Below are 26428 nucleotides of genomic sequence, written 5' to 3'. Positions count from 1 at the left end.
GTGCGCCCCCGGCGGCCGCGTGCAGCGCGGCAGCCCCGCGGATGCGGCAAAGGCCTGCGCATAAATTATGTTCATGACGCAGCAGCTAAAAAATCCCCCCGGAGGAGCAAAAATACAAACCCTCCCCAGCCCCACGGCGAAAACCCACCCCCCACCCACCCCTCAAAAAAAAAAAATCCCCCCACCCCCCTTTCCCCGGGCACCGGGGGTCCCGCCGCCGCTCCCCGCCTCCCGTCCCCCCCCCCCCCCCATCGCCTCCCTCCCCTTTGTGCCGCCGCCGCCGCCGCTGTGAGATGAATTTTTAATTATTCTCCGGCAGAGGGAAGGCGCGGAGCAGCGCGGAGCAGCGCGACCCCCGGACCCCCCCTCCCCACCCACCCCCGGCGAGCGCCCAGCCCCGGCGGCGCGGTGAGTGCGGGGCCGGAGCGGGGCCGGGGCCGGGCGGGGGGCGGCGGGCCCGCGCGGTGAATATGCAATGCAGTAATTAGCATAATTTATATATTTATGATAAAGAGTGATGGGGGGGGGGAACCGGCGCGGAGGGGGGAAAACGGCGGAGAGCGGGGTGCAGCGTTCTGGGGGGGGGGTGTGATAAAAGCAGATTGGGGGGGAATCGGGATTGGGGGGGGCATCGGGATTTAGGGGGGGTAGTGGGGTTTGGAGGGGGGGGTGGGAATTAGGGAGAGCTGGGGACCCTGCACGCTAGGAGTGGGGATGCAAAGTGGGGGCGGTGAAGGTGTGATTGGGGGGCACCGGAATATGGGGGGGGGGGGGGGTAGGTAGGATTAGGGGGTGCCAAGGGAGAGCTAGGCGAGGTGGGGGTCCCTGGGGGGACCCCGGGGCTGGAAGTGGGTGGAAAAGGGGGAGGAGGGGGCTGGTGAGCCCCGGGGCAGGGAAAGGGGGTGGGGGGCTGCCCTGGGGAGAGCTGGGGGAAGGGGGGGGGGGGGGCAGGAGAAATTTGGGGCTGTGGGAGATGGCTGTTGGGGTGCAGGAGAGGAGCAACAGGGCTGGGGATGAGCAGTGCCGGGGGGGCAGGAGAGGAGGAGAGTGGTGGGGTCCTGGCGGGGGAGGGCAGAGGGACCCCCGGCGTGGAGGAGGGGGCAGTGGCCATGCCCTTGGGGTGCGGGGGCCAGGGGGGCGGGTGCCCGGCAGGGGTTTGGGTGCCCAGGGGGTGAGCAGAGCCCGGGGGGGGGGCCGGGGGCAGCTGCTGCAGCTGAGGGGTGGATGGAGAGTAGGACTGGGGGGGTACCAGGGCATTTTGGGGTGCTCCAGCACAGTGTGGGGCAGGGCACCGGGGTGCTGGAAGGGGCTAGGGGGGCTGTGCAGCCCTGCGGGGGGGGGGCACTGCCCCGGGGACAGCCCCCCACGGCCACCCCTGAGCCCCTGGGTTTGCATTTTGGGGTGGGGGGGACCCTGCCGGCGTGCTGCAGAGCCCCGGCAGCACAGGGGATGGGGGGGACGGAGCGGGGTACAGTGCATCGCGACCACCCTGCGGGGGGGGAGAAATGTGACAGGGGGGGGCTGTGTTCGCTCCATCCCCACGGGGGGGGGGGGGGGGGGAAAGGAGAGGGGCTGCCCCCCCTGCTTAGACCTGTCCCCGGCACCTGCAGCCGCGGCCATCTCAGGGTCAGGTGTCGTCTTCAGCCGACCAGCTCCGCTTTAAAAGCCGCTGAAGGGGTCCCCCTGTGTCCCCCCAGTTGCTTTTCATGTCACCGGAGGCTTACTGGGGGGGTTCCAGTGCCCCCCCCAAACTGACCGTGATGTCCCTCCGAGATGTCCTGGGCCCTCGAGGTGGCATCCAGTCCCGGGGTGCTGGCAGGACAGGGATCGATGCGCCGGGCGCTGTTTTGGGGGAGACAGATGGGAGCTCCGAGCGCACCCGCTTGGGAGATCCGAAATCTGCTCCTGGTTTTGCCACGTTCCTCTGGCATGACCTTGGGAGGTGAACTTAATCCCAACATCTCCTCTTGTCTGGTGGAGTGGGAACAGAAATACTTTCCCATCTCTCCGGCAGAAAGGAGCGGATTCCTGGGAAGTCACCGTAAGCTGATCCGGCTGCTCCGGGTGCAGGGCACGGCACAGCAGCCGGCAGGATGAGCCCCGCCGGGGTTTGCGTGGCAGGCAGCGGAGAGGGGGACCCCATCACCCCTGGCTGGGCACGGTTTGATTCGGGATAAAGCTTTTGTCCCCCCAAAACCGTAATGAAGATGAAGGGATTCAATGGAGGCCGCGCAGCCCAGCGGGAGCGGAGCGGGACGCAGCACGCCGCTCTCCCGGGCGTCTTCCCACTCATGAGAAAACCGTGGCCGGGAGAAAAATTGTTTCTCTTTAATGGCACAAAGAGGACTGTGCAGATAATGGAGTTAAACCACCGAACTGGCAGGAAAGCCTGGTCAGCTGGTTTGGGGTTTTCCCCCTTTTTTCAAGCAGGTTTCGGGACCCTCCGCCGGGTGTTTCCTCTCCCTTGCCCAGGCAGCAGATGCTCTGATGGAGCGATTAGAAGTTCCCCAGTTATTTCTGCTGGGACCAGGGTGCTGGAGGGGCTGTGCCTGCACCCAGGCTCATCCCTGGCAGCTTTACGCAGGCTGGGGCCACAGGGACGCCACCAGCCTCTCCATCTCCTGCTCCTGTGTCATTTTCGTCTCTCCGGCGGGATAATCCAGGCTGGGAAGCACCAGCTACGTGGCAGCAGCCCCATTTTCTCCACCGATGCAGATTCCCAAGCCGGCTCCTTCCCTGGCAGGCTCCTCAGGGCCACGCATCTGGGCTCGATGTAGCCCCTCGGTTTGCTTGATGAGCTTTATGGTCACCCCGGGCGGCCCTGGCTCTGCCTCTTCGCTGGCGTTGGAAGGTGTGTTGGGCTGGTAGATGAGTTTTCCCAGACTCTCCTTCGGGATTTGGCTGCCCCAGCCCTGGCACGGGGTTTTCCAGGCATGAATTTGACACAACAGTGGATGAGGAACGCTGGGGAGCTGCCATGTCTCCTCCAAAAAGCCTCCCATTGGAAAAAAAAAAAAACAAAACCAACCTGTCTTAAAAAAGATTTCACTGTCCTGCGGGTGCGGATGCTGCCAGCTTTCCTTTACAGCCCCGATCTTCAGGAATTTTACAGCAGGCTGCGAGGCGGCGCTCAGCAAGGCTCTGCATCCCTGTCGGCATCCCGTGCCCGGACCCGAAGCCCTGCCCTGGTACCATGCCGGGGGTTTGGTGCAGGGCCAAAAGAACGGAGGAGAAATGGAGTAGAAATTAGATGTACATCGTTTTGCTGCTTGGCGGAAAGGTTTTGATTCGGAGGTCAAGGCTGGCCAGTTCGGCTTCTGTCCCGCCAGAAGAAAATTCCTGGTTTTCTTTTTCCTCCTGGCGCGCAGCGGGTGAGCGCGGGTGCAGGGATGCTCGCCCGGGGGCATGGGTCTCTGTTGGGGACAGAGGGTTTTGAGACCTGCTGGCAGCGAGGTGTCACATCTCATCCCCTGCCTCAGTTTCCCCATCGTTAAACACAGTAAAATCTTAAAAGTGATAACGTTTAGAAGGGTAAGGAGGCGTTTTAAGAGGAAAACTGGTTTGTGAGGAGGGAAAAAAATGGTGCGGACCGCTGGGGTCCAGGTCTCTACCACTGTGACACCTGGAAATACACTTTGAACGAGAACTCCGGCTGGCGGCAGTGTTTTGAGCCAGGATCTCTGTGGTGAAAAAAAAAGACTTGTGAGCTGGTGAGACGGCAGCAAGGGATGTTTGGGGCTGCGTCGTTACCGTAACGCTGCATTTCCAGGGAGCAGGACTGGGACTTGGAGCTGCCTCCTGTGCATGGGGGAGGCTGTGCCGGGGGTGTCCGTGCGCCTGCCTGCACCGTGAGAGCGTGCAAAGCCACTGCGGGGCAGGGACCATGCACATGTGAGCGTGCAAAGCCACCATGGGGCAGGCACCGTGCGAGCGTGCAAAGCCACCGTGGGGCAGGCACTGAGCACCGTGCGAGCGTGCAAAGCCACCACGAGGCAGGGACCATGCACATGTGAGTGTGCAAAGCCACCATGGGGCAGGCACTGAGCACCGTGCGAGCGTGCAAAGCTACCACGAGGCAGGGACCATGCACATGTGAGCGTGCAAAGCCACCGTGGGGCAGGCACTGTGCACCGTGTGAGCGTGCAAAGCCACCACGAGGCAGGGATCATGCACCGTGCAAGTGTGCAAAGCCACCGTGAGGCAGGGACCATGCACCGTGTGAGTGTGCAAAGCCACCACGAGGCAGGGACCGTGCACATGTGAGTGTGCAAAGCCACCGCGAGGCAGGGACCGTGCACATGTGAGCGTGCAAAGCCACCATGGGGCAGGCACTGTGCACCGTGCGAGCGTGCAAAGCCACCGCGGGGCAGGGACCGTGCACTGTGCGAGCGTGCAAAGCCACCATGAGGCAGGGACCGTGCACATGTGATTGTGCAAAGCCACCACGAGGCAGGGACCGTGCACCGTGCAAGTGTGCAAAGCCACCGCGGGGCCGTGTAAGAGTCGGTCCAGAGAGAACAGTATTGTCTCAACATTGCCAAGAGCGACCTGGAGATGGATTGTGGTCCTCATGGACACCCAGACACAAAGACCCTGGGAAGGAGAGCTGCACCGTACGAGGAGTACCCAGCAACCTGGGGCTGGAAGGAACGATTACATTAAGGCCGCGTAACCGTTGTCCAGAAGATGGATCACAACCGTGGTCATAACAACGAACCAGAAAACATAAACTTCAGGTGAACTTTCTTCATCATAATACAAACCCACACCTCCTGGTCTGAAGCCACCTGTCTCTAAGGCAAACCACGCCTCGGGCACTCTTCTTTGGACACGCTGGTAACCTGGCTGGAGAAGGTGGAGACTGGCAACAGTCCGTGGGCCAGAGGAGGAGCAAGGCGTGTTCCTTGGCATAAAGGATGGCTCCTTAGAAACCCGACTTTGGAGATCTTCCCCACCAAGGATCACAACGATCGGAAGGACCGGCGGGACGCTGCCTGGACCTGGGACCGTAGGGGCGCCTTGGACCCGTGGTGGTAGCTATAATCCTCTTTTCTTTTGGCTTTATCTTTTCTTTTCTTTCTGTCTTTCTACCTATCGCACGCCGCTTTATGGGCGAACAATACATTGTGCTGCTTGATTGAAGCATAACCCCTTGGCGTGGTCGCCTTGACTTTTGCGCTTTGAGATCATAGTTAACAAACCATCGTGAGTCCACTGAGGGGACCGTGACAGGCAGGGACCGTGCACGGTGCGAGTGTGCAAAGCCACCACAGGGCAGGGACCGTGCACATGTGAGTGTGCAAAGCCACCATGAGGCAGGGACTGTGCACATGTGAGTGTGCAAAGCCACCATGAGGCAGGGACCGTGCACATGCGAGCGTGCAAAGCCACTATGGGGCAGGGACCGTGCACATGCGAGCGTGCAAAGCCACTATGGGGCAGGGACCGTGCACATGTGAGCGTGCAAAGCCACCATGGGGCAGGGACCGTGCACATGTGAGCGTGCAAAGCCACCATGGGGCAGGGACTGTGCACATGTGAGCGTGCAGAGCCACCGTGGGGCAGGGACCGTGCACCGTGCAAGCGTGCAAAGCCACCGTGGGGCAGGGACCATGCACCATGCGAGCGTGCAAAGCCACCGTGGGGCAGGGACCATGCACCGTGCGAGCGTGCAAAGTCACCGCGGGGCAGGGACCGTGCACATGTGAGTGTGCAAAGCCACCACGAGGCAGGGACCGTGCACATGCGAGCGTGCAAAGCCACTATGGGGCAGGGACCGTGCACATGTGAGCGTGCAAAGCCACCGTGGGGCAGGGACCGTGCACATGCGAGCGTGCAAAGCCACTATGGGGCAGGGACCGTGCACATGTGAGCGTGCAAAGCCACCATGGGGCAGGGACCGTGCACTGTGCAAGCGTGCAAAGTCACCGCGGGGCCGGGACCAGTGTTTTCGCGCCAGCTCTCAAGGCTCGTCTACCTGAAGCTGGTGTCCACTTCTGGCGCCGTTAAACTCCTCAGCCTGGGATCGGAGTGTCCATCCAAAGGAGTTAATCCAGGATAACGACGGCGAGTAATTAGCGAGCTGTAGCCCTGTCCAAAACGTCTTCTGTGCAGAGTGGGTTTAATTAACCTCGTAGCGTTTCTCACCTGTGGCAAGTTTGTTCAAACTTCGATTTCCACCCACTTGGGATCCAAGTGGCTACATCTCTGACTCATCAACACTTGTAATTAACACGGCAATTATATTCACAGTGAGACTCGGAGCATCTTAAATTATCCTTCCCTTTATCCCCCCATCATCTTCTTTTTTTTTTTTTTCTCCTTTTAAATATTATTATTATTTTGTGCATTTCATTTCCTTGCTGCCATCTGTTGCGAAATGGCTGTCTTCTTGCTGTGTGCACTTCACACCACCATCTGGACAAATTATTTGTCCCATTAATTGCAAAAAAAAAAAAAAAAAAAAAAAAAAAAAAAAAAGTGTGAAGAAATCAAATGAAATGGTACTGCCGACCTGCCGAACGTCTGCTACGGGAGAAGCAGCCCACTCGGAAATCCATAGCACACCACCAAACTGAATCGAGCCTGACATTATGAAATGTCTGTTTAATCGTCTAGCGCATTAATTGGTCTCTTTGCACGGCACCAAGAAGAAAAAAAATTGCCAAAAAAAAATTTCTTTTCTATCTTCCCCCTGGGACAAGCCTGAATGGATCTACAGGGAGATAAATGCAGTGGGGGGAGCGGGGGGGGTCGTGCCCCCTTCAGCCCCTCGCCGCTCCGGGATGAATCCGCGGTTCTGCGAGAGGCTCTTTACAGATGGGGACGGGTAACGGCGAGGTCTGGTGGTGGCAGCGGCTCCTTTGGTCACCAAACTCGGGGGGCTCCGAGAAGAGCTGCCCCGTGCGTTGACGTTTGGGTACGGTGGGCTTTGGGGGCAGCTCGCTGATGGGGCTGGGGTCACCTTTTCCCAACTTTTCCCAACTTTTCCCAACTTTTCCCAACTTTTCCCAACTTTTCCCAACTTTTCCCAACTTTTCCCAACTTTTCCCAACTTTTCCCAACTTTTCCCAACTTTTCCCAACTTTTCCCAACTTTTCCCAACTTTTCCCAACTTTTCCCAATGCTCCTCTGCCTTTTGGCCGTGATGAGGAGGGAGGAGAGCCCGGCTGCGAGGCTGGTGATGCTTTGGGGTTGTCCCCTCTCGCCCAGGGCTGTTGTGGCTCCTCGTGGCTTGCGGGGAGCCTGGGAGCAGGCAGAGCTCGGCACCGAGGCAGCTCCCGGTTTTCTTTCCCTGCAGCCTAAACCCGGAGCGGTGCAGCCCCGCGGCCGGCCCCGAGGAGCAGGACGCAGCAGCCAGCCCCGTCTCCTGCCAGGAGCGTCCTTTCACCCCGGAGCAAACCGTGAGTAAGTAGCTGCCCCCTCTCCCCACCGCAGCCTCTGCGATCCCACGGGATTTCAGCGCCCGCTCCGCTCTCCGGTGCCTGCGTGGGTGGTGTTGGATGTGTCTGTGCAGGATCGGGCCCTCGGCCATCCCTCCCCGTCCAGCTGTGGGCACTCTGCCCTCGCCTGCCGCTTTGGGATCCCGCTTTGGGATTCCCTGAGGCTGCCTTTTGTACACACCGCTCGTTATTTATTATCCGCGGTGCAGCGACACTTCGGGGTCCCAGCAGCGACGGGCTGTTCCCTTTGCCAGCCGCTTGTCCCAGCTCTCCCCCGTCCCGGGCTCTGCCAGGCTCAGCCCAGGGATTCACGCAGGACACGAACCAGCGAGGGCTTTTAGAGCAGCCAGCGACTGGTTTCCAGTAGCCGCTGCGAATTTTTAAACCTGGCCTTAGCTTTAGAGCAGGCAAACACCTTGGGATGCTGGTGGGATCCCACTTGGGGCTCGGCTGCCCGCTCCGACAAAGATCCCTACGTGACAGGTGTAGGAGGGAGCCGGGGGGGGTCCTGGGCCGGCAGGGAGGTGGTGGGATGAGAGCAGGAAGCTTTCCCACCTCTTCCAGGTGCAGGAAAAAGCTGCTGTGAGACACTGGGGGGAGGATGCTCGTTCGCAGAGCCCCCAGGGGCTGCTCTGCTGTGCCAGGATCCACCGCGCCAGCCTGGTCTGGCGATGCCGAGGGAAGATAAAGTGGCACATAGCGACTACCTGGAGCAGAGGGATCGTTCCCCATGGGGTGAATTCAGCAGGACGCAGGGTCAGAGCCCCCGCTGTGCCCCCAGACACCCTCCCCATTGCCAGCTGCTCTCCGGAGAAGTTCACGAGGCCCCTCTGGAGCGTCTCGCTTCCCTTGCTCGCTCTTCTTGCAGCGGGACACTTCGCACCCCTGGTTTGCTGCTTTTGCCCCTTGCAGGCAGCACAGAGATCCCTTGCTCCGGCTTCCTCGCCGTTTGCCAGGCTCTGGCTGCTGGAGAGCTCATTAACTTTTAATAACGCCAGCTGCCAGCGTAAGCCACTCGCTTGTCCCTTGCTCTGGTCTCTGTTGCACTAGAATAAATTGTTAATTAAACTGTGCACCGGCATCCCAAGGTGTTTGCCTGCTCTGAAGCTAAGGCCAGGTTTAAAAATTCGCAGCGGCTACTGGAAACCAGTCGCTGGCTGCTCTAAAAGCCCTCGCTGGTTCGTGTCCTGCGTGAATCCCTGGGCTGAGCCTGGCAGAGCCCGGGACGGGGGAGAGCTGGGACAAGCGGCTGGCAAAGGGAACAGCCCGTCGCTGCTGGGACCCCGAAGTGTCGCTGCACCGCAGATAATAAATAACGAGCGGTGTGTACAAAAGGCAGCCTCAGGGAATCAAATGCTCGGCCCCTGTTGAGTTTCAAATGAGAATTTGGCTCTTAATTCAATTTAGGCCCCTTTGGATCAACAGGATCCTAATAACTATGTTTACTAATTGCATACAAATGCCAGCTCTGGCTCAGGATACACTCGGTGGCCTCAGCAGGAGCCTGTGGCTTCTGAAATGCAGAGAAACGATAAAGGGCTCGTCAGAACGGTGCCAGGGGATGTTTCCTGGATCCTGGAAGTGCCTCCCGGGCTGACGTGACGGGCCGATGTATCACCGTGGAGCAGAGCGGCAGGGGATGCCCGCACTGCAGATTCCCTGGCAGATTGCTAAAAACCGATGGATGAGCTGCGCTAAGGCGAATTTGGGGCTGAAATTCCCTTTTGGATGAGGCACAAGCCTGGGGAGGCTCTGCCCCGGCTCTGTTTAACACGCTCGGATTAGCAGAGCTTGCCGGGGGCTGAGCGGGCTGGTCCATGTGATGCCAGCGTCCCTCGGGGGACAGAGACAGGATCAGGCCCAGGGCAGGGGGTGGGGGGCAGCCGAGCTGCAGGGGAGCAGACGCTGCCGGGGGTTTTGGCACCCCTCGGGCTGGGAGAGCTGGGGTCTGGCTGCACCTAGCGGCGTCGGCGTGCCTCCAGGCTCCCCGGCAGTGGCACAAACAAGGACACCTTCGCACTTGCGTTGAGTGATTTTGAATGTCATCCAGGCTGGCTGGTTAAATGCATCCCTGAGACGTTCCTAATAAAAAATTCATAAGCCTCTTATAAAGGCAATTACGCTGCTGCAAGGTAGCGAGGGGACAATACGTGACCAAATGAGTTAACGAAGGGCGTTGGGAGAGGAAGAGTCGCCTTCCAACAGGTGGGACGAGCCCCTTCCCTCCGTGAACTGCTCGTTTTCCAGCTTAACGAAGTACCCCCAGCAGTGGGGTCCCCTCAGGAAGGAGCAAATTGATTCTCGTGCTTCTCGCAGGCAGCTCAGGGGCACGGGGGTGTCGCGGGGAGCCTTTGAGGACCTGCTCGGGGCGCAGAGAGGAGGCACGGGCGGTTACACGTGGTCCCTGCCTGGATTTTAGGTTTTTTTAAAGGTGGCTGTAGGAGCTGCATCCTCGTCTCCCAAAAGGAGAGAGGAGGGGGAAGGTCTCAGCCCTTGCAATGACCCTTCCCTTGCTCCGCTGCTTCTATATTTGACGCTGATCCAACACGTTACGCTGCCCCGTGTCCGTGAGCTCTTTGCCAGGAGGTGATGGGAGGTACCCGAGCCCCCCCCCCCCCCCCCCCCCCGGGAGGAGCTGCATCCCCAGGGCGCAGGGGGGGTGGGCGTTAGCAAGCCCAGCGCTGCCCCGAATCGCACCTGGGGCTGGCACGGAGCGGGAGAGCCGGCTGGTAGAGCCAGGGAGGAGTAGGGAGGCGGTGGGACAGACTGGGTGTCCTCTGCACCCCGAGTCGAGCCAGCGTGTGACCCCGGAGCTGCTGGCTTGGGGTGGTGACGGACCCTCCCTTATCCCCCCTGGCAGCATGTGGAAGCTCTGAGCCCACTCCCACCTTTGCCGGGACGCCATGGACACGGAAGCGGTGCAGCCCCAGGAGGCCTTGCTGACCGTCAACGAGCAGGTACAGGCACTGCCGACCCCGGCCCCCCGCGCCCCTTCGCACCCCACAGCCCGGGGGGCCACCGGGTGGGCAGCTGGCGTTTGGAGCCTGGCTCCGTTGCCCCGGCGTGGGGTGAAAAACCATCTCGTTCCTGCCCCACGACCCCCCCCCTCCCCCCGCCGTTTGCCCCCACGCCTGGCCACGCAGATGTTCAGCCCCATCTCTGGGAGCTCGGCTGCCCCATTTTGGGGGTTTTTGATGATGAAAAGGGGGCGCGAGGTCCCCGTCCCGCTGCCTGCCAGGGCGCTTCGCTCGCGGTTTGGCACGGGGCAGCGGGAGGAGGCGCGGGTGCCTCTGCCCATCGCTCCCCCCATCACCCTGATATGGGGCGCTGGGGGGGGTCGCGGGGGTCGCCTGGCCACGGGTCAGACCCATGGGGCTGTACGTCGGTGCTGGCTCCAGTGCTGCCGGTAACGGGGTGCCGGCTCCGCTGGGGGTGCCGCAGCCACGTTTTACCCGCTGAAGACGCCGTCCCCGATGCCCGTGGTGGGGGTAGCGTAGCAGACCCCACAAGCTGCTGATTAACTAAAGCAGCGAGGTGCTGGGGGGGCTGCGAGCCCCCCATCCATCCCTCCTGGAGGGGACGGGGTGGGCTCTGCTTGGTTTGAAGGGTCGCCCTAAGCCGTGGGGCTGGGGGAGCTCCTGGGTTGCGGGTGGGGGGCACCGCTGGGGGACCCGCAGCTGACGGGACGTTTTGGGGCGCGTTGTTTGCAGGTTATTGTCATGTCCAGCCACGAAACCATCCGAGTGCTGGAGGTCGGCGTGGACGCCCCGCTGCCGGCCGAGGAGGACCGGAAAGCCTTGGAGATGCCACCGGGGGAGGTAGCACGGGGCTCACCGGGGGAGACCGGCCCCCCGGGCAGAGAGGACATCCCACCCAGCACCCAGAGCTCCTGCAGCGGGGAGGCGGCCGGTAAGACCCCTTCCTTCCCCGGGGCTCCTTCGTTCCCTGTGCTGCTCCTGCTCCGTCCATCCTTGCGGGCAAAGTTTGGCTCCGGAGTTGGGTCGGAGCCGGCAGGACCAAGCTGCGCCCGTGGGTGCAGGCAGAGCGCCGGAGCAGCCCCGTGCCGCGGTGGGTTTAGGAACCAGCAAAACCAGTTCCTTCTCTGGGAGCTGGTGGGAAAAGCGTCCTGCAGCGAGGGCAGCCCTCACACACGTGCTTAGGGGACGTGGTGGGGCTGGGGGGCTCGGCTTCCCACACGCAGCTGGAGCTTGGGGCTCCTCTCCCCCTTGCCCCGGGGGGCCCCGGGGTGCTGAGCCGGTGCCTCCCTTCCCACAGCTCTGGAAATCAACTTCTGGGTAGATCCCACTCTATTCCTCGCTGCTTTTTGCCCGGCACCCCAATCCTGCGGGTCCATCCTGAATCCGCCTGCCCGCGCCCGCGTCCCCTCTCCTGCCGCTCTTGGGCTTTATTTATTAACGGGACTTTGTTCTGCGTGTCACCTCCATGCTGTATCCCACCAGATCCCCGGCTTTTGGCCCCAAAAAAAACCCCAAACCAAACAGGCGGGACTGTAGCTTGTTTGAGGCCGGTTGGTAAGAGGAGGTGGCGAGCATCCCTCGGCGCGGGGGGATGCTCTGATCCCCCTGATCAGACTGGAGGGGACCAAAAGCTCGGCTTTTATGCCAAACCCATCGGGCCTGGCAGCATCGCCGCCCTGTGGCACGGTCTTTGCAATTTGGGAAGTGCTGGGTGTTATCTGGGCTTGGGTTTGGTAGGAATTTTTTTTTTTTTTTTTTAAAAAAAGGCTTTTTTAAATTTTGCAGACCTGTAGTTATTTCTGGGCAAGGAACCAAACCCAAGAAGTGCCTGGCTTTTAGCTAAGAAAAGTATTTATTTGGTAAAAGGGGTTTTTTAGTGCCAAAGGAAAAGGCAGGAAAAGGGTGTTTTTCTTTTTACAAAAATAGAAGAGGATTAAGTGGATTTTATACTTGAGGGTTGCCATTATTAGAAGTTGAGCAGAATAAATACAGGAGGTTGCTCAAAAAACAAGTAGGTCTTTTGCAAGTAATAAATATGGATTAGGAGGAAGGTTTCCTCTTACTCCAATGTTCGTGATAACTAATACGAATATATTCTGTGAATTTGGGTGGGGGCTTGAAGGACGCCAGAAGCAGCTCAGCCCACGGCCCCCCCCGTGCTGGGCGCTGGCCGCTGGGATCGGGGACCCTTCCCTTTCCAGCTCCCCCACCCCGGGTGAGCAGTTCAGGGGCTGACACCGCCTTAATTGCTGCTAATTTTGGAGCCGGCAGCTGGCGAAGGAAAGTGCCTCCTGCCAGATCTGCCACCCCCGAGAGGCACAGGCAGCCCAGCAGACCCCGATGTGCCCCCTCAACCCCACTATCTGCCGTGCTCGCTCCTCCCCGAATCACCCAAACTTCCCCCCCCCTTTGCCCCCTCCCCAAACCGTCCCATGGGAAGCCCCCCAGCGCCCTTCTTCTGCATCCCCGAACCTGGGCAGCCCCCCTTCCCTGGGGGATGTGGAGCGCTGCTCCCGGGGATGCCCCAGGCTGGGCGAGGGTGTCCCACGAAGGGTGACAATGCCCCACACTGGTTGAGGGTGCCCCAGGCTGGGTGACGATGCCCCGCGAAGGGTGAGGGTGCCCCAGGCTGGGTGTGGGTACCCCAGGCTGGGTGTGGGTGCCCCACGAAGGGTGATGGTGCCCCACGAAGGGTGACGATGCCCCACGAAGAGTGAGGGTGCCCCAGGCTGGGCGAGGGTGCCCCACGAAGGGTGACGATGCCCCACGAAGGGTGAGGGTGCCCCAGGCTGGGCGAGGGTGCCCCAGGCTGGGCGAGGGTGCCCCAGGCTGGGCGAGGGTGCCCCACGAAGGGTGACGATGCCCCACGAAGGGTGAGGGTGCCCCAGGCTGGGCAAGGGTGCCCCAGGCTGGGCGAGGGTGCCCCACGAAGGGTGACGGTTGCCCCCACGAAGGGCGAGGGTGCCCCAGGCTGGGCGAGGGTGCCCCAGGCTGGGTGACGATGCCCCACGCTGGGCGAGGGTGCCCCATGAAGGGTGACGATGCCCCACGCTGGGTTTCACGCCAGCTCCATGGGGCTGCAGCTCCCACCTGTGGGAGGGTGTTGGTTTCCTGGGTGCCCCCCCCCCCAGCCCTGTCCTTTCCCAGCTGCTCTGGCTCAGCCGGCAGCATCTCTCCAACGCGTCTCCTCTGCCCTTCCCCAGGCAAAGCCAAACCGGCGGCCGGAGCGTCCCCCAGCACCGTTCCCTCCGGGGGCTCCTTCAGCCACGCCACGAGCCAGCAGCCGCAGCCCCTGGCCCCGCTGGCCGTGCAAGCCACCCCGCAGGTAACTACCCACAGCGGCGGAGCGGGACGGGCGAGGGGGGAGAGGGCTGGGGTTGGCGGGGCAGGGGGGGGGGACACGGGGGACAAGGTGGGGACCCCCGGGGAGGCGTCCGCTGGCTGTAGGTGACCCCTGAGGGCAGAGGCGGCCGCTCGCGGCGTGGGGTGCAGGAGCTGCACCCCGAACCGCGGTGGTTTCCCTCTGCTTGGCGCCCTCGCCACGGGGCCTTGCGCCGCCGAGGTGCTGCCAGAGACGCGTCGGGTGGGTTGCGAGGAAGGGGGGGATCCCCCCGCCCCGTCTCCCCACGGAGAGGGGGCTCCGCCGAGCTGGGAACCCAGCTGCTGAGATGGGAGGGACCCCCGGGCCGCCCGGCCGCTGGGTCTGCGCACCCCTTTAACAAAGACTTATGCCCCGCTGATGCTGTCTGCAGTGGCGTTGATTTTTGTTCTTTTTTAAATCTTGTTTACTTTTGCAGGTCTTGACTCAGGAAAACTTAGCAACAGTTGTGACAGGAGTAATGGTTCCAGCAGGGACAGTTACTCAACCTCTTCTTATCCCCATCAGTATTGCAGGTCAAGTGGCAGGTCAGCAGGGGCTGGCTGTGTGGACATTTCCTACAGCAACGGTCGCTGCCCTTCCCGGATTGACGGCTGCTTCTCCTACAGGGGGAATTTTCAAACCACCTATAGCCAATTTGCAAGGTAACCGGCCCCCTTCTGCTTTGCAGCCTCCTTAATCCATCCCCCCCCCACCCCCCACCCCCCCCCCCACCCCCCCACCCCCCCCGGCTCCAGAGGACACCGCAGTGGGGTTGGATTCCGGGGATTTGCTGGCGGCTCCCCCAGCACGGAAGGTGCCAGGAGCCTGGGGAGGAAGGGGAGGGCAGGGGGAGGATGGTGACGGGGAGGAAGGCAGCGCGCAGGGCTGGGGTGTGAGGTCCAGGATAGATTTGGGGCTCCGGGTGCGGCACCTCGTTGCGGGGGCTGAGGTTCTGCGAGGAGGGGGGGGGGACCTGTGGGCTGGGTGCCCCCTGCGATGCCGGGGGTCCCTGACAGAGGGGATCGTCTCTTGAGAGGGGAGGGGCCCGTCCCAGGAGTAATTGGTAGATGGGGCGATGGCGGGACCCCGGAGGTGCCCCTTACCCTCTGCGGGTGGGCGCAGCACCCCAGCTGGGCAGGATGAGTCCTGCTGTAGCGGAGGGGCTCGGCTCTCCTGGCGCACGGAGCTGGGGGGGGGGCTTTCACTGTGGTGACACAAGCACAGGGAGGTGAAGCACCTTCGGGAAGGTGGGGGGGACACCGAGCTCAGGGTCACCTCGGCGCCCTCGTCCTCCCCCCAGCTCACGCTCTCTCCGTCTCTTCGCTCCGCAGCCGCCGCCGTACTGAACACCACCATCCAAGCGCCGGTGCCGCCTGCCCAGCCGCTGCAGGCTGCGGTCCAGCCCCGGCCCCCCCCTCCAGCCCCCCGCTGTCTTCCCCGCCGTGCCCGGCCAGCCCCCCATCCTGCCACAGCCCCCCGCAGCGCCCGCGCCGCCCGTGGCCAAGGCGGTAGAGACGACGCAGACCCAGATCACCGTCCAACCTGCCGGATTTGCCTTTAACCCTGGCATAGTAAGGAGCCTGGCAGCCCGCGGCGTGGAGTTTGGCACCTGCTCCCCCTCTTTTGGTGGCTTTCGTGGCCACGGGGAGCCGCGAGGAGCCGTGCATCCGCGGGGATGGCGCACCCTGCTTCAGCCGTCGTCTGCCGGGGGACGGTGCAAGATCCCGGCCTCAGTTTCCCCATCCGCGACGAGCCAGCGAGCCGGCGGCTTTGCTTTAGGCAAAATCTAAAGGACGGATTTAACGGATAGAAGGACCTCGAGGCACCGGATCCCACCGCGGCGGCGAGGCAGGGGGTCACCCTGCCGCGGGGAAGGGGGTGGCCGGCCGCGCGCGGGGGTGGGGGCGCGGTGGCCCGGGGTGCCACCCGCGTCTCTGAGCCCCGGCTTTCGGTTCTCTGCAGATCGGCGCTGCTTCGCTGGGGGGGCAAACGCAGCTCCTCGGCTCCTTGGCAGCCGCCCCCGTGATCGCAAACACCATCTCCGGCATGCAGGGCATCACGGGCCAGATCCTGACCAACGCCCAGGGCCAGGTACCGCAGGGGGGGACACACCTGCCCTTCCCGACCCCCCGCCGGCTGCCCCCGCGGGGCTGTTTCTCCTGAGGGACTCCGCCGGTGTGCCCCCCACCCTGGGGAAGGGGGTTCGCAGGGTGCACCCCCCCCCCCAGCCCTGGCTGTCCTCCCTTCCCCAGGTGATCGGGACCCTGCCGTGGGTGGTGAGCCCCCCCCGGCATGGCGGCCAGCCCTGCCCCGGCCACGCTGCCGGCCCAGAACCTGCAGGTGCAGACGGTGACGCCGCAGCTGCTGCTCAATGCCCAGGGCCAGGTCATCGCCACGCTGGCCGGCAGCGCCATCCAGGCGGCCACCAGCAAGAAAACCGGCACCCCCGAGCCCCCCCCCAAGAACGAGGTGAGCAACGGGCACGGGCCGGTGGCCACATGGCTGCAGGGCTGGTGGCGTCCCTGACTGAGTGGCTCGAGGGACCTGGCCATGTCACTCTGGGGGGACATGAGCATCTCTGGGACCTGGCCACATGGCTTTGGGAACACGTGAGCATCTTTGGGACCCAGCCATGTCACTCTGGGAGGACGTGAGCATCTTTGTGACCTGGCCATGTCACTCTGGGGGGACATGAGCATCTTTGGGACCCGGCCATGTCACTCTGGGAGGACGTGAGCATCTTTGGGACCCGGCCATGTCACTCTGTGGGGACGTGAGCATCTTTGGGACCTGGCCACGTCACTCTGGGGGGACGTGAGCATCTTTGGGACCTGGCCATGTCACTCTGGGGGGACGTGAGCATCTTTGGGACCCAGCCACATCAGTTTGGGAGCATGTGAGTGCTTTGGTACCCAGCCACATCAGTTTGGGAGGCTGTGAGCAAGTCTTGGACCTGGCCACGTGGCTTTGGGACCCGGCCACATGGGTTTGGGAGGACATGAGCATCTCTGGGACCCAGCCACGTGGCTTTGGGAACACGTGAGCATCTTTGGGACCCGGCCACGTCACTGTGGGGGGACGTGAGCATCTTTGGGACCTGGCCACGTCACTCTGGGGGGATGTGAGCATCTCTAGGACCTGGCCACGTCACTCTGGGGGGACATGAGCATCTTTGGGACCTGGCCATGTCACTCTGGGGGGACATGAGCATCTTTGGGACCCAGCCACGTGGCTTTGGGACCCGGCCACATGGGTTTGGGAGGACATGAGCATCTCTGGGACCCAGCCACGTGGCTTTGGGAACACGTGAGCATCTTTGGGACCCAGCCATGTCACTCTGGGGGAACATGAGCATCTTTGGGACCTGGCCATGTCACTCTGGGGGGACATGAGCATCTTTGGGACCTGGACACATCACTCTGGGGGGACATGAGCATCTTTGGGACCTGGCCATGTCACTCTGTGGGGACGTGAGCATCTTTGGGACCTGGCCACGTCACTCTGGGGGGACGTGAGCATCTCTGGGACCTGGCCATGTCACTCTGGGGGGACGTGAGCATCTTTGGGACCTGGCCATGTCACTCTGGGGGGACGTGAGCATCTTTGGGACCTGGCCATGTCACTTTGGTAGCATGTGAGTGGCTTTGGCACCCAGCCACATCAGTTTGGGAGGCTGTGAGCATCTCTGGGACCTGGCCATGTGGCTTTGGGACCCGGACACATGGGTTTGGGAACATGTGAGCATCTCTGGGACCCAGCCACGTGGCTTTGGGAACACGTGAGCATCTTTGGGACCCGGCCATGTCACTCTGGGAGGACGTGAGCATCTTTGGGACCTGGCCATGTCAGTCTGGGGGGACGTAAGCATCTCTGGGACCTGGCCATGTCACTCTGGGGGGACGTGAGCATCTTTGGGACCTGGCCACGTCACTCTGGGGGGACATGAGCATGTTTGGGACCTGGCCATGTCACTCTGGGGGGACGTGAGCATCTTTGGGACCTGGCCATGTCACTCTGGGGGGACGTGAGCATCTTTGGGACCTGGCCACGTGGATTTGGGAGGACATGAGCATCTCTGGGACCCAGCCACGTGGCTTTGGGAACACGTGAGCATCTTTGGGACCCGGCCACATCACTCTGGGGGGACGTGAGCATCTTTGGGACCTGGCCACGTCACTCTGGGGGGACGTGAGCGTCTTTGGGACCTGGCCATGTCACTCTGGGGGGACGTGAGCATCTTTGGGACCTGGCCACGTCACTCTGGGGGGACGTGAGCGTCTTTGGGACCTGGCCATGTCACTCTGGGGGGACGTGAGCATGTTTGGGACCTGGCCACGTCACTCTGGGGGGACGTGAGCATGTTTGGGACCTGGCCACGTCACTCTGGGGGGACGTGAGCATGTTTGGGACCTGGCCACGTCACTCTGGGGGGACGTGAGCATCTTTGTGACCTGGCCACGTCACTCTGGGGGGACGTGAGCATCTTTGGGACCTGGCCACGTCACTCTGGGGGGACGTGAGCATCTTTGGGACCTGGCCACATGGCTTTGGGAACACGTGAGCATCTTTGGGACCCGGCCATGTCGCTTTGGGAGGACGTGAGCAGCTTTTGTGGCTTTGGGAACACGTGAGTGGCTTTGGGACCCGGCCACATCAGTTTGGGAGGCTGTGAGCATCTTTGGGACCCAGCCGCATGGCTTTGGGAGCACATGAGCATCTCTGGGGCCTGGCAGTGTGGTTTGGGACCCAACCGTGTCACTTTGGGATGTGGCCACGTTGCTCTCAAAGCATGTGAGCGTCTTTGAGACCTGGTCAACGTTGTGTTGGGGGGACATGAGCATTCCTGGGACCTGGACCCTGCTCTGGAAGCACAAGGGTGACTTTGGGACCCCGCTGTGTTGCTCTGGGACCCAACCATGTCACTTTGGGAGGACGTGAGCACCTTTGGGACGCAGACAAGTGGCTCTGGGGACCAACCACGTTGCTTTGGGAGCCCGTGAGCATCTTCGGGATGTGGCCTCTCGTGCCCCACGGTGCTGCCCCGTGGGGCATCCTGCGCTCTGTGCCCACCAGTGTCCCAGCCGGGATGGGACGTGACCACGGCTCACCTTGGCGTGAGCAGAGGTGCTGGTCGCCCCCAACCCAAAGTGGTGGGACGCCCCAAACCCAGTACAGAATTGTCACAGCCCCGTTCCCAGCATAGAGCTGGGTGGCTTCCAGCGTCATCCCCGCCCCGCCCCGGTCCCAGCCTGTCTCGCCTGCCCTGTCAGCAGCCGCGCGGTGGTCTCCTGCGGGAGCCGGTGGGCAGGGAGCAGCCCGGCCGTGGCGCCGGAGGAGGGGACCCCCGCTCTGGGGGTGCTGACCCTCCCTTCTGCCCCAGGTCCAGCCCATCCAGCCGGCCCCGGCGCTGTCCCAGCCGGCCGTGGTGATGGCAAACCCTGCCCCGGCGGCGAAGGCTTCCTCCGCGCCCGTCCCCATCACCTGCTCCGAGACCCCCACCGTCAGCCAGCTGGTCTCCAGTGAGTCACAGTGGGGGATACTGGGGGAATCCCAGGGACTGGGATCCCCTGGGATGGCGAGAGGTTGCTGGGGATACTGGGGGGATGCCGGGCACTGGGATCCCCTGGGATAGGGAGAGGTTGCTGGGGATGCTGGGGGGTGTCCCGGGGACTGGGATCCCCTGGGATAGGGAGAGGTTGCTGGGGATACTGGGGGAATGCCGGGGACTGGGATCCCCTGGGATAGGGAGAGGTTGCTGGGGATACTGGGGGGTGTCCCAGGGACTGGGATCCCCTAGGATAGGGAGAGGTTGCTGGGGATGCTGGGGGGTGTCCCGGGGACTGGGATCCCCTGGGATAGGGAGAGGTTGCTGGGGATACTGGGGGGGTCCCGGGGACTGGGATCCTCTGGGATAGGGAGAGGTTGCTGGGGATACTGGGGGGGTCCCGGGATCCCCTGGGATAGGGAGAGGTTGCTGGAGATACTGGGGGGTCCCAGGGACTGGGATCCCCTAGGATAGGGAGAGGTTGCTGGGGATACTGGGGGGTGTCCCGAGGCCTGGGATCCCCTGGGATAGGGAGAGGTTGCTGGGGATGCTGGGGGGTGTCCCGGGGACTGGGATCCCCTGGGATAGGGAGAGGTTGCTGGGGATACTGGGGGTGTCCCGGGGACTGGGATCCTCTGGGATAGGGAGAGGTTGCTGGGGATACTGGGGGGGTCCCGGGATCCCCTGGGATAGGGAGAGGTTGCTGGAGATACTGGGGGGTCCCAGGGACTGGGATCCCCTAGGATAGGGAGAGGTTGCTGGGGATACTGGGGGGTGTCCCGAGGCCTGGGATCCCCTGGGATAGGGAGAGGTTGCTGGGGATACTGGGGGGGTCCCGGGGACTGGTATCCCCTAGGATGGGGAGAGGTTGCTGGGGATACTGGGGGGTGTCCCGGGGACTGGGATCCCCTGGGATAGGGAGAGGTTGCTGGGGATACTGGGGGGGTCCCGGGGACTGGGATCCTCTGGGATAGGGAGAGGTTGCTGGGGATACTGGGGGGGTCCCGGGATCCCCTGGGATAGGGAGAGGTTGCTGGAGATACTGGGGGGTCCCAGGGACTGGGATCCCCTAGGATAGGGAGAGGTTGCTGGGGATACTGGGGGGTGTCCCGAGGCCTGGGATCCCCTGGGATAGGGAGAGGGTGCTGGGGATACTGGGGGGGTCCCGGGGACTGGTATCCCCTGGGATAGGGAGAGGTTGCTGGGGATACTGGGGGGTGTCCCGGGGACTGGGATCCCCTGGGATGGCGAGAGGTTGCTGGGGATACTGGGGGGATGCCGGGGACTGGGATCCCCTGGGATGGTGAGAGGTTGCTGGGGATACTGGGGGGTCCCGGGATCCCCTGGGATAGGGAGAGGTTGCTGGGGATACTGGGGGGTGTCCCAGGGACTGGGATCCCCTGGGATGGCGAGAGGTTGCTGGGGATACTGGGGGGTGTCCCGGGGACTGGGATCCCCTGGGATAGGGAGAGGTTGCTGGGGATACTGGGGGGTGTCCTGGGGACTGGGATCCCCTGGGATAGGGAGAGGTTGCTGGGGATACTGGGGGGTGTCCTGGGGACTGGGATCCCCTGGGATAGGGAGAGGTTGCTGGGGATACTGGGGGGTCCCGAGGACTGGGATCCCCTGGGATAGGGAGAGGTTGCTGGGGATACTGGGGGGTCCCGAGGACTGGGATCCCCTGGGATAGGGAGAGGTTGCTGGGGATACTGGGGGGTGTCCCGGGGACTGGGATCCCCTGGGATAGGGAGAGGTTGCTGGGGATACTGGGGGGTGTCCCGGGGACTGGGATCCCCTGGGATAGGGAGAGATTGCTGGGGATACTGGGGGGATGCCGGGGACTGGGATCCCCTGGGATAGGGAGAGGTTGCTGGGGATACTGGGGGGTCCCGAGGACTGGGATCCCCTGGGATAGGGAGAGGTTGCTGGGGATACTGCGGGGATGCCGGGGACTGGGATCCCCTGGGATAGGGAGAGGTTGCTGGGGATACTGGGGGGTGTCCCGGGGACTGGGATCCCCTGGGATAGGGAGAGGTTGCTGGGGATACTGCGGGGTGTCTCGGGGACTGGGATCCCCTGGGATAGGGAGAGGTTGCTGGGGATACTGCGGGGATGCCGGGGACTGGGATCCCCTGGGATAGGGAGAGGTTGCTGGGGATACTGGGGGGTGTCCCGGGGACTGGGATCCCCTGGGATAGGGAGAGGTTGCTGGGGATACTGGGGGGTGTCTCGGGGACTGGGATCCCCTGGGATAGGGAGAGGTTGCTGGGGATACTGCGGGGATGCCGGGGACTGGGATCCCCTGGGATAGGGAGAGGTTGCTGGGGATACTGGGGGGTGTCCCGGGGACTGGGATCCCCTGGGATAGGGAGAGGTTGCTGGGGATACTGGGGGGTGTCCCGGGGACTGGGATCCGCTGGGATAGGGAGAGGTTGCTGGGGATACTGGGGGGGGTCCCGGGGACTGGGATCCCCTGGGATAGGGAGAGGTTGCTGGGGATACTGGGGGTGTCCCGGGGACTGGGATCCCCTGGGAATGGGGAACGCACAGCCAGACTCTGCATCCACGGGGGTGAGCGCTGGCCCCCAGCCTTCGTTATGGAGCCTAACGAAGGGGATGCTTGTTAGGGGCGGGGGGGCGGGGGGGGGGGGGGGTCTCCGTGGCCATTTCACGGCAGCCCCCGCATCCCTCCACCGGCAGAGCCCCCGGCTCCCAACAGCAGCACGGAGGAGGACGGGATTAACCTGGAGGAGATCCGGGAGTTCGCCAAGAACTTCAAGATCCGCCGCTTGTCCCTCGGCCTGACGCAGACGCAGGTGGGGCAGGCGCTGACGGCCACCGAGGGACCTGCCTACAGCCAGTCGGCCATCTGCAGGTACGGGGGGCTGGGGGGGCCGCGTCCCGCCGGGGGGACCGGGGAAAGGAGCAGAAGCGGAGGAAGGGAGTGAAGGTGGGGAGAAGAGGGGAGACGGGGAGAAAGGAGGAAAAGGAGAGAAAGGAGAAATGGAGAAAGGGAGCGAAGTTGGAGGGTGGGGAGGAGGAAAATTGGGAGAAAAGAGGAAAAGGAGAGAAAGGAAAATGGGAGGAAAGGGAGGAGGTTGGGGAGAAGGAGGAAAATGGGAGGAAAAGGAGAGAAAGGAGAATTGGAGAAGGAGAGGAAAATGGGAGGAAAGGGAGAACATCGGGGAGACGGTGGAAAATTGGGAGAAAGGAGGAAAAGGAGAGAAAGGAGAATTGGAGAAGGGGAGCGAAGTTGGAGGGTGGGGAGGAGGAAAATTGGGAGAAAAGAGGAAAAGGAGAGAAAGGAAAATGGGAGGAAAGGGAGGAGGTTGGGGAGAGCGAGGGAAATTGGAAGAGAAGAGGAAAAGGAGAAAGAGGAGAACTGGAGAAAGGGAGGAAACTGGGAGGAAAGGGAGGAGGTTGGGGAGAAGGAGGGAAATTGGGAGAAAGGAGGAAAAGGAGAGAAAGAACTGGAGAAGGGGAGCGAAGTTGGAGGGTGGGGAGGAGGAAAATTGGGAGAAAAGAGGAAAAGGAGAGAAAGGAAACTGGGAGGAAAGGGAGGAGGTTGGGGAGAAGGAGGAAAATTGGGGAAAAGGAGAGAAAGGAGAATTGGAGAAAGGGAGGAAAATGGGAGGAAAGGGAGGAGGTTGGGGAGAAGGAGGGAAATGGGAGAAAGGAGGAGAAACAGAGAAATGGAGAAAAGGAGGGAAGTTGGAGGAAACAGGAGGTTGGGGAGGAGGGAAATTGGGAGAAAAGAGGAAAAGGAGAGAAAGGAAAATGGGAGAAAGGGAGGAGGTTGGGGAGAAGGAGGGAAATTGGGAGAAAGGAGGAAAAGGAGAGAAAGGAGAATTGGAGAAGGAGAGGAAAATGGGAGGAAAGGGAGGACATCGGGGAGACGGTGGAAAATTGGGAGAAAGGAGGAAAAGGAGAGAAAGGAGAATTGGAGAAGGGGAGCGAAGTTGGAGGGTGGGGAGGAGGAAAATTGGGAGAAAAGAGGAAAAGGAGAGAAAGGAAACTGGGAGGAAAGGGAGGAGGTTGGGGAGAAGGAGGGAAATTGGGAGAAAGGAGGAAAAGGAGAGAAAGGAGAATTGGAGAAGGGGAGGAAAATGGGGGGAAAGGGAGGACATCGGGGAGAAGGAGGAAAATTGGGAGAAAGGAGGAAAAGGAGAGAAAGAACTGGAGAAGGGGAGCGAAGTTGGAGGGTGGGGAGGAGGAAAATTGGGAGGAAAGAGGAAAAGGAGAGAAAGGAAAATGGGAGGGAAGGGAGGAGATTGGGGAGAAGGAGGGAAACTGGGAGAAAGGGGGAAAAGGAGAGAAAGGAGAATTGGAGAAAAGGAGGGAAGTTGGAGGAAACAGAGGAGGGTGGGGAGAAGGTGGAAAATTGGGAGAGAAGAGGAAAAGGAGAAAAAGGAGAACAGGAGAAGGGGAGGAAAATGGGAGGAAAGGGAGTTTGGGGAGAAGGAGGGAAATCAGGTGAAAGGAGAAAAAGGAGAGAAAGGAGAATTGGAGAAGGGGAGGAAAATGGGAGGAAAGGGAGGAGGTTGGGGAGAAGGAGGGAAATGGGAGAAAGGAGGAGAAGCAGAGAAATGGAGAAAGGGAGGGAAGTTGGAGGAAACAGGAGGTTGGGGAGGAGGGAAATTGGGAGAAAAGAGGAAAAGGAGAGAAAGGAAAATGGGAGAAAGGGAGGAGGTTGGGGAGAAGGAGGAAAATTGGGAGAAAGGAGGAAAAGGAGAGAAAGGAGAATTGGAGAAGGGGAGGAAAATGGGGGGAAAGGGAGGAGATTGGGAGAAGGAGGAAAATCAGGCAAAAGGAGGAAAAGGAGAGAAGGGAGAATTGGAGAAGGGGAGGAAAATGGGGGGAAAGGGAGGACATCGGGGAGAAGGAGGAAAATTGGGAGAAAGGAGGAAAAGGAGAGAAAGGAGAACTGGAGAAGGGGAGTGAAGTTGGAGGGTGGGGAGGAGGAAAATTGGGAGGAAAGAGGTAAAGGAGAGAAATGGAGAAAGGGAGGGAAGCAGGAGGAAACGGGAGGTTGGGGAGGAGGAAAATTGGGAGAAAAGAGGAAAAGGAGAGAAAGGACACTGGGAGGAAAGGGAGGAGGTTGGGGAGAAGGAGGAAAATGGGAGGAAAAGAGGAAAATTAGACAAAAGAAAAATTAGGGAAAGTTGGGGGGAAATGAAATACGGAGAAAAGGAAGCAAAATGGAGAACAGGAGAACTAGAGGAAGGGAGGAAGATGGGAGAATAGGAGGGTGGGCGGCATCGCTGCCCCCAAAGCCCCACACATCATCGCTCCCTGCCATGGTCCCATCGGTGCCCCCAGCCCTGTCCCAGCGTGTCCCCCCAGGGTGTCCCCCCATCCTGGCCGCACCCCTGAGGATTTCGCCGTGTCCGCTGCAGGTTCGAGAAGCTGGACATCACCCCCAAGAGCGCCCAGAAGCTGAAGCCGGTGCTGGAGAAGTGGCTGAGCGAAGCCGAGCTCCGTAACCAAGAGGGGCAGCAAAACCTGATGGAATTCGTGGGGGGGGAACCCTCCAAGAAGCGGAAGCGCCGCACGTCCTTCACCCCCCAGGCCATCGAGGCGCTCAACGCCTACTTCGAGAAGAACGCCTTGCCCACCGGCCAGGAGATCACCGAGATCGCCAAGGAGCTCAACTACGACCGCGAAGTCGTCCGCGTCTGGTTCTGCAACCGCCGGCAGACCCTCAAAAACACCAGTAAACTCAACGTCTTTCAGATCCCCTAAACTGGGGAGGGGGGGAACGGGGTCATCCCCCCCACCCCCACCGCCGCCATTGCCCACCCCGACCTCCTGCCATCAGCACTTTTGCCACCGACTTGGTCCCCCAGCCCCACGGCGGGGGCTGGGGTCTCCACCACCCCACCGTGCCCGTAAGGTGTGTCCGTGTGTCCGTCCCCCTTTCCTCCACATCACACATGACCTAAGCGTGTTCGCGTCGGATGTCAGGCCTGCCTCATGCCTCCTGCCTGTAACGTGCGTGGTGACGGACCCCCTGCCTGCACGCGCCACCTCTCCTGCCCCCCCCCCCCCCCCCCCCAATGTCATCCCCTTCCCCAGAAAAAGGTGATTTTCATTTTTTGGCCGTTTTCCCGTGTTTCTGAGGTAGCGTCATGGCTCGCTAGGGGTGAGCCCCGGTTTAATTTCACCCCCACCCCAGTTTGATTTCGGCGGTCCCCTGCCTCACAGTGGGCTTCTCGGTGTGACCCCCACCCCAGCCATGGGGACATCACCACGGGTGGTGGCTGGGGACTTCACCAGGGTTTGGTTGAGGGTTTTCGGGGGGGCAACCCCCGTAACAGAGGCAGCACCCCTTCCCTGCCTCCCCCCACCCCGAGCCCGGGAGCCAGGTGGGTTGGGGGGCTCCATCTCTCACCCCCTTCTCGCCCGGGGAGCGTTGGGGAGAGGTGACAGCTGGAGGGGGGGGGAGGTTCGGGGGGACGGGGAGGGGGCGCCAGGTCCCGCTGAGGACACGGCAGACTGATGCACTTGATGTAGTGGTGTGAAATAAACAGTATTTTTCTTTTTTCTTTTCCTTTCCACTTTTTTCCGGCGGAGGGGAGGGAATTGGGAGGGATGTCGCCGCTCTGCTGTGGCTTCCCATGCCACCAGTTTTCAGGGGAGCGGCTGCGAGGATGGCACTGGGCCGGCGTCATTCCTTCCATCCCCCCTGCAGCGCTGGGAAGGAGAAAAGCACCCCCCGCCCCCCACCCCCCGCTGCCGGCTGAGCCCCGCGCAACTCAGCGCACGCATGAGCCGGAGCCGGGACTCGAACCGGGATCCTGGAGGAGGCGCAGCGCGGCCCCGAGCGCCCCACGCCGTGCCGCTCAGGCCCCGCCCCCCGGCCAATCCCCGCGCCGCGTACCCGGCGCGAAGCTCTCCATTGGCTGTCGCCCGCCGCGCGTCACCCGGCGGCCCGCGGCTCCCATTGGCTGGGCGCGGCGGCGGGGCGGGGCCAGCTCCCCGCTGGCGGCGGGGGCGGGGGGCCCGCGGTGCCGCCGCCTCCATCTGGCGGGGGCCGCGGCCCGGGGCCCTCGGCGGGGCGGGAGCGGGAGCGGCGGGGCCGGGGCCGGGGGGGGCTCCAGGG

The 26428-nt window shown here is 62.1% G+C and overlaps 1 protein-coding gene across 1 annotated transcript in view; it reads left to right on the top strand.

The window, feature by feature from the left end:
* Nucleotides 1–25748, top strand: part of POU6F1 (POU class 6 homeobox 1) — a 32868-nt gene extending 7120 nt beyond the window's left edge. The window contains 13 exon segments of the mRNA XM_040581164.1: nucleotides 7301–7407; nucleotides 10303–10399; nucleotides 11153–11351; nucleotides 13624–13745; nucleotides 14218–14443; nucleotides 15113–15189; nucleotides 15191–15352; nucleotides 15744–15872; nucleotides 16034–16072; nucleotides 16074–16250; nucleotides 19162–19300; nucleotides 22027–22201; nucleotides 24723–25748. Coding sequence (XP_040437098.1) covers nucleotides 10346–10399; nucleotides 11153–11351; nucleotides 13624–13745; nucleotides 14218–14443; nucleotides 15113–15189; nucleotides 15191–15352; nucleotides 15744–15872; nucleotides 16034–16072; nucleotides 16074–16250; nucleotides 19162–19300; nucleotides 22027–22201; nucleotides 24723–25068 — 1845 coding nt within the window. The 5' untranslated portion in view covers nucleotides 7301–7407; nucleotides 10303–10345 and the 3' untranslated portion in view covers nucleotides 25069–25748.
* Nucleotides 25749–26428: the final 680 nt, after the last annotated feature.

Source organism: Falco naumanni (genome assembly GCF_017639655.2).
Source record: "Falco naumanni isolate bFalNau1 chromosome 20 unlocalized genomic scaffold, bFalNau1.pat SUPER_20_unloc_1, whole genome shotgun sequence".
Classification (NCBI taxonomy): domain Eukaryota; kingdom Metazoa; phylum Chordata; class Aves; order Falconiformes; family Falconidae; genus Falco; species Falco naumanni.
The sequence above is the reverse complement of the archived record's forward strand: the minus strand, read 5'-3'. Positions and strand labels throughout refer to the sequence as shown.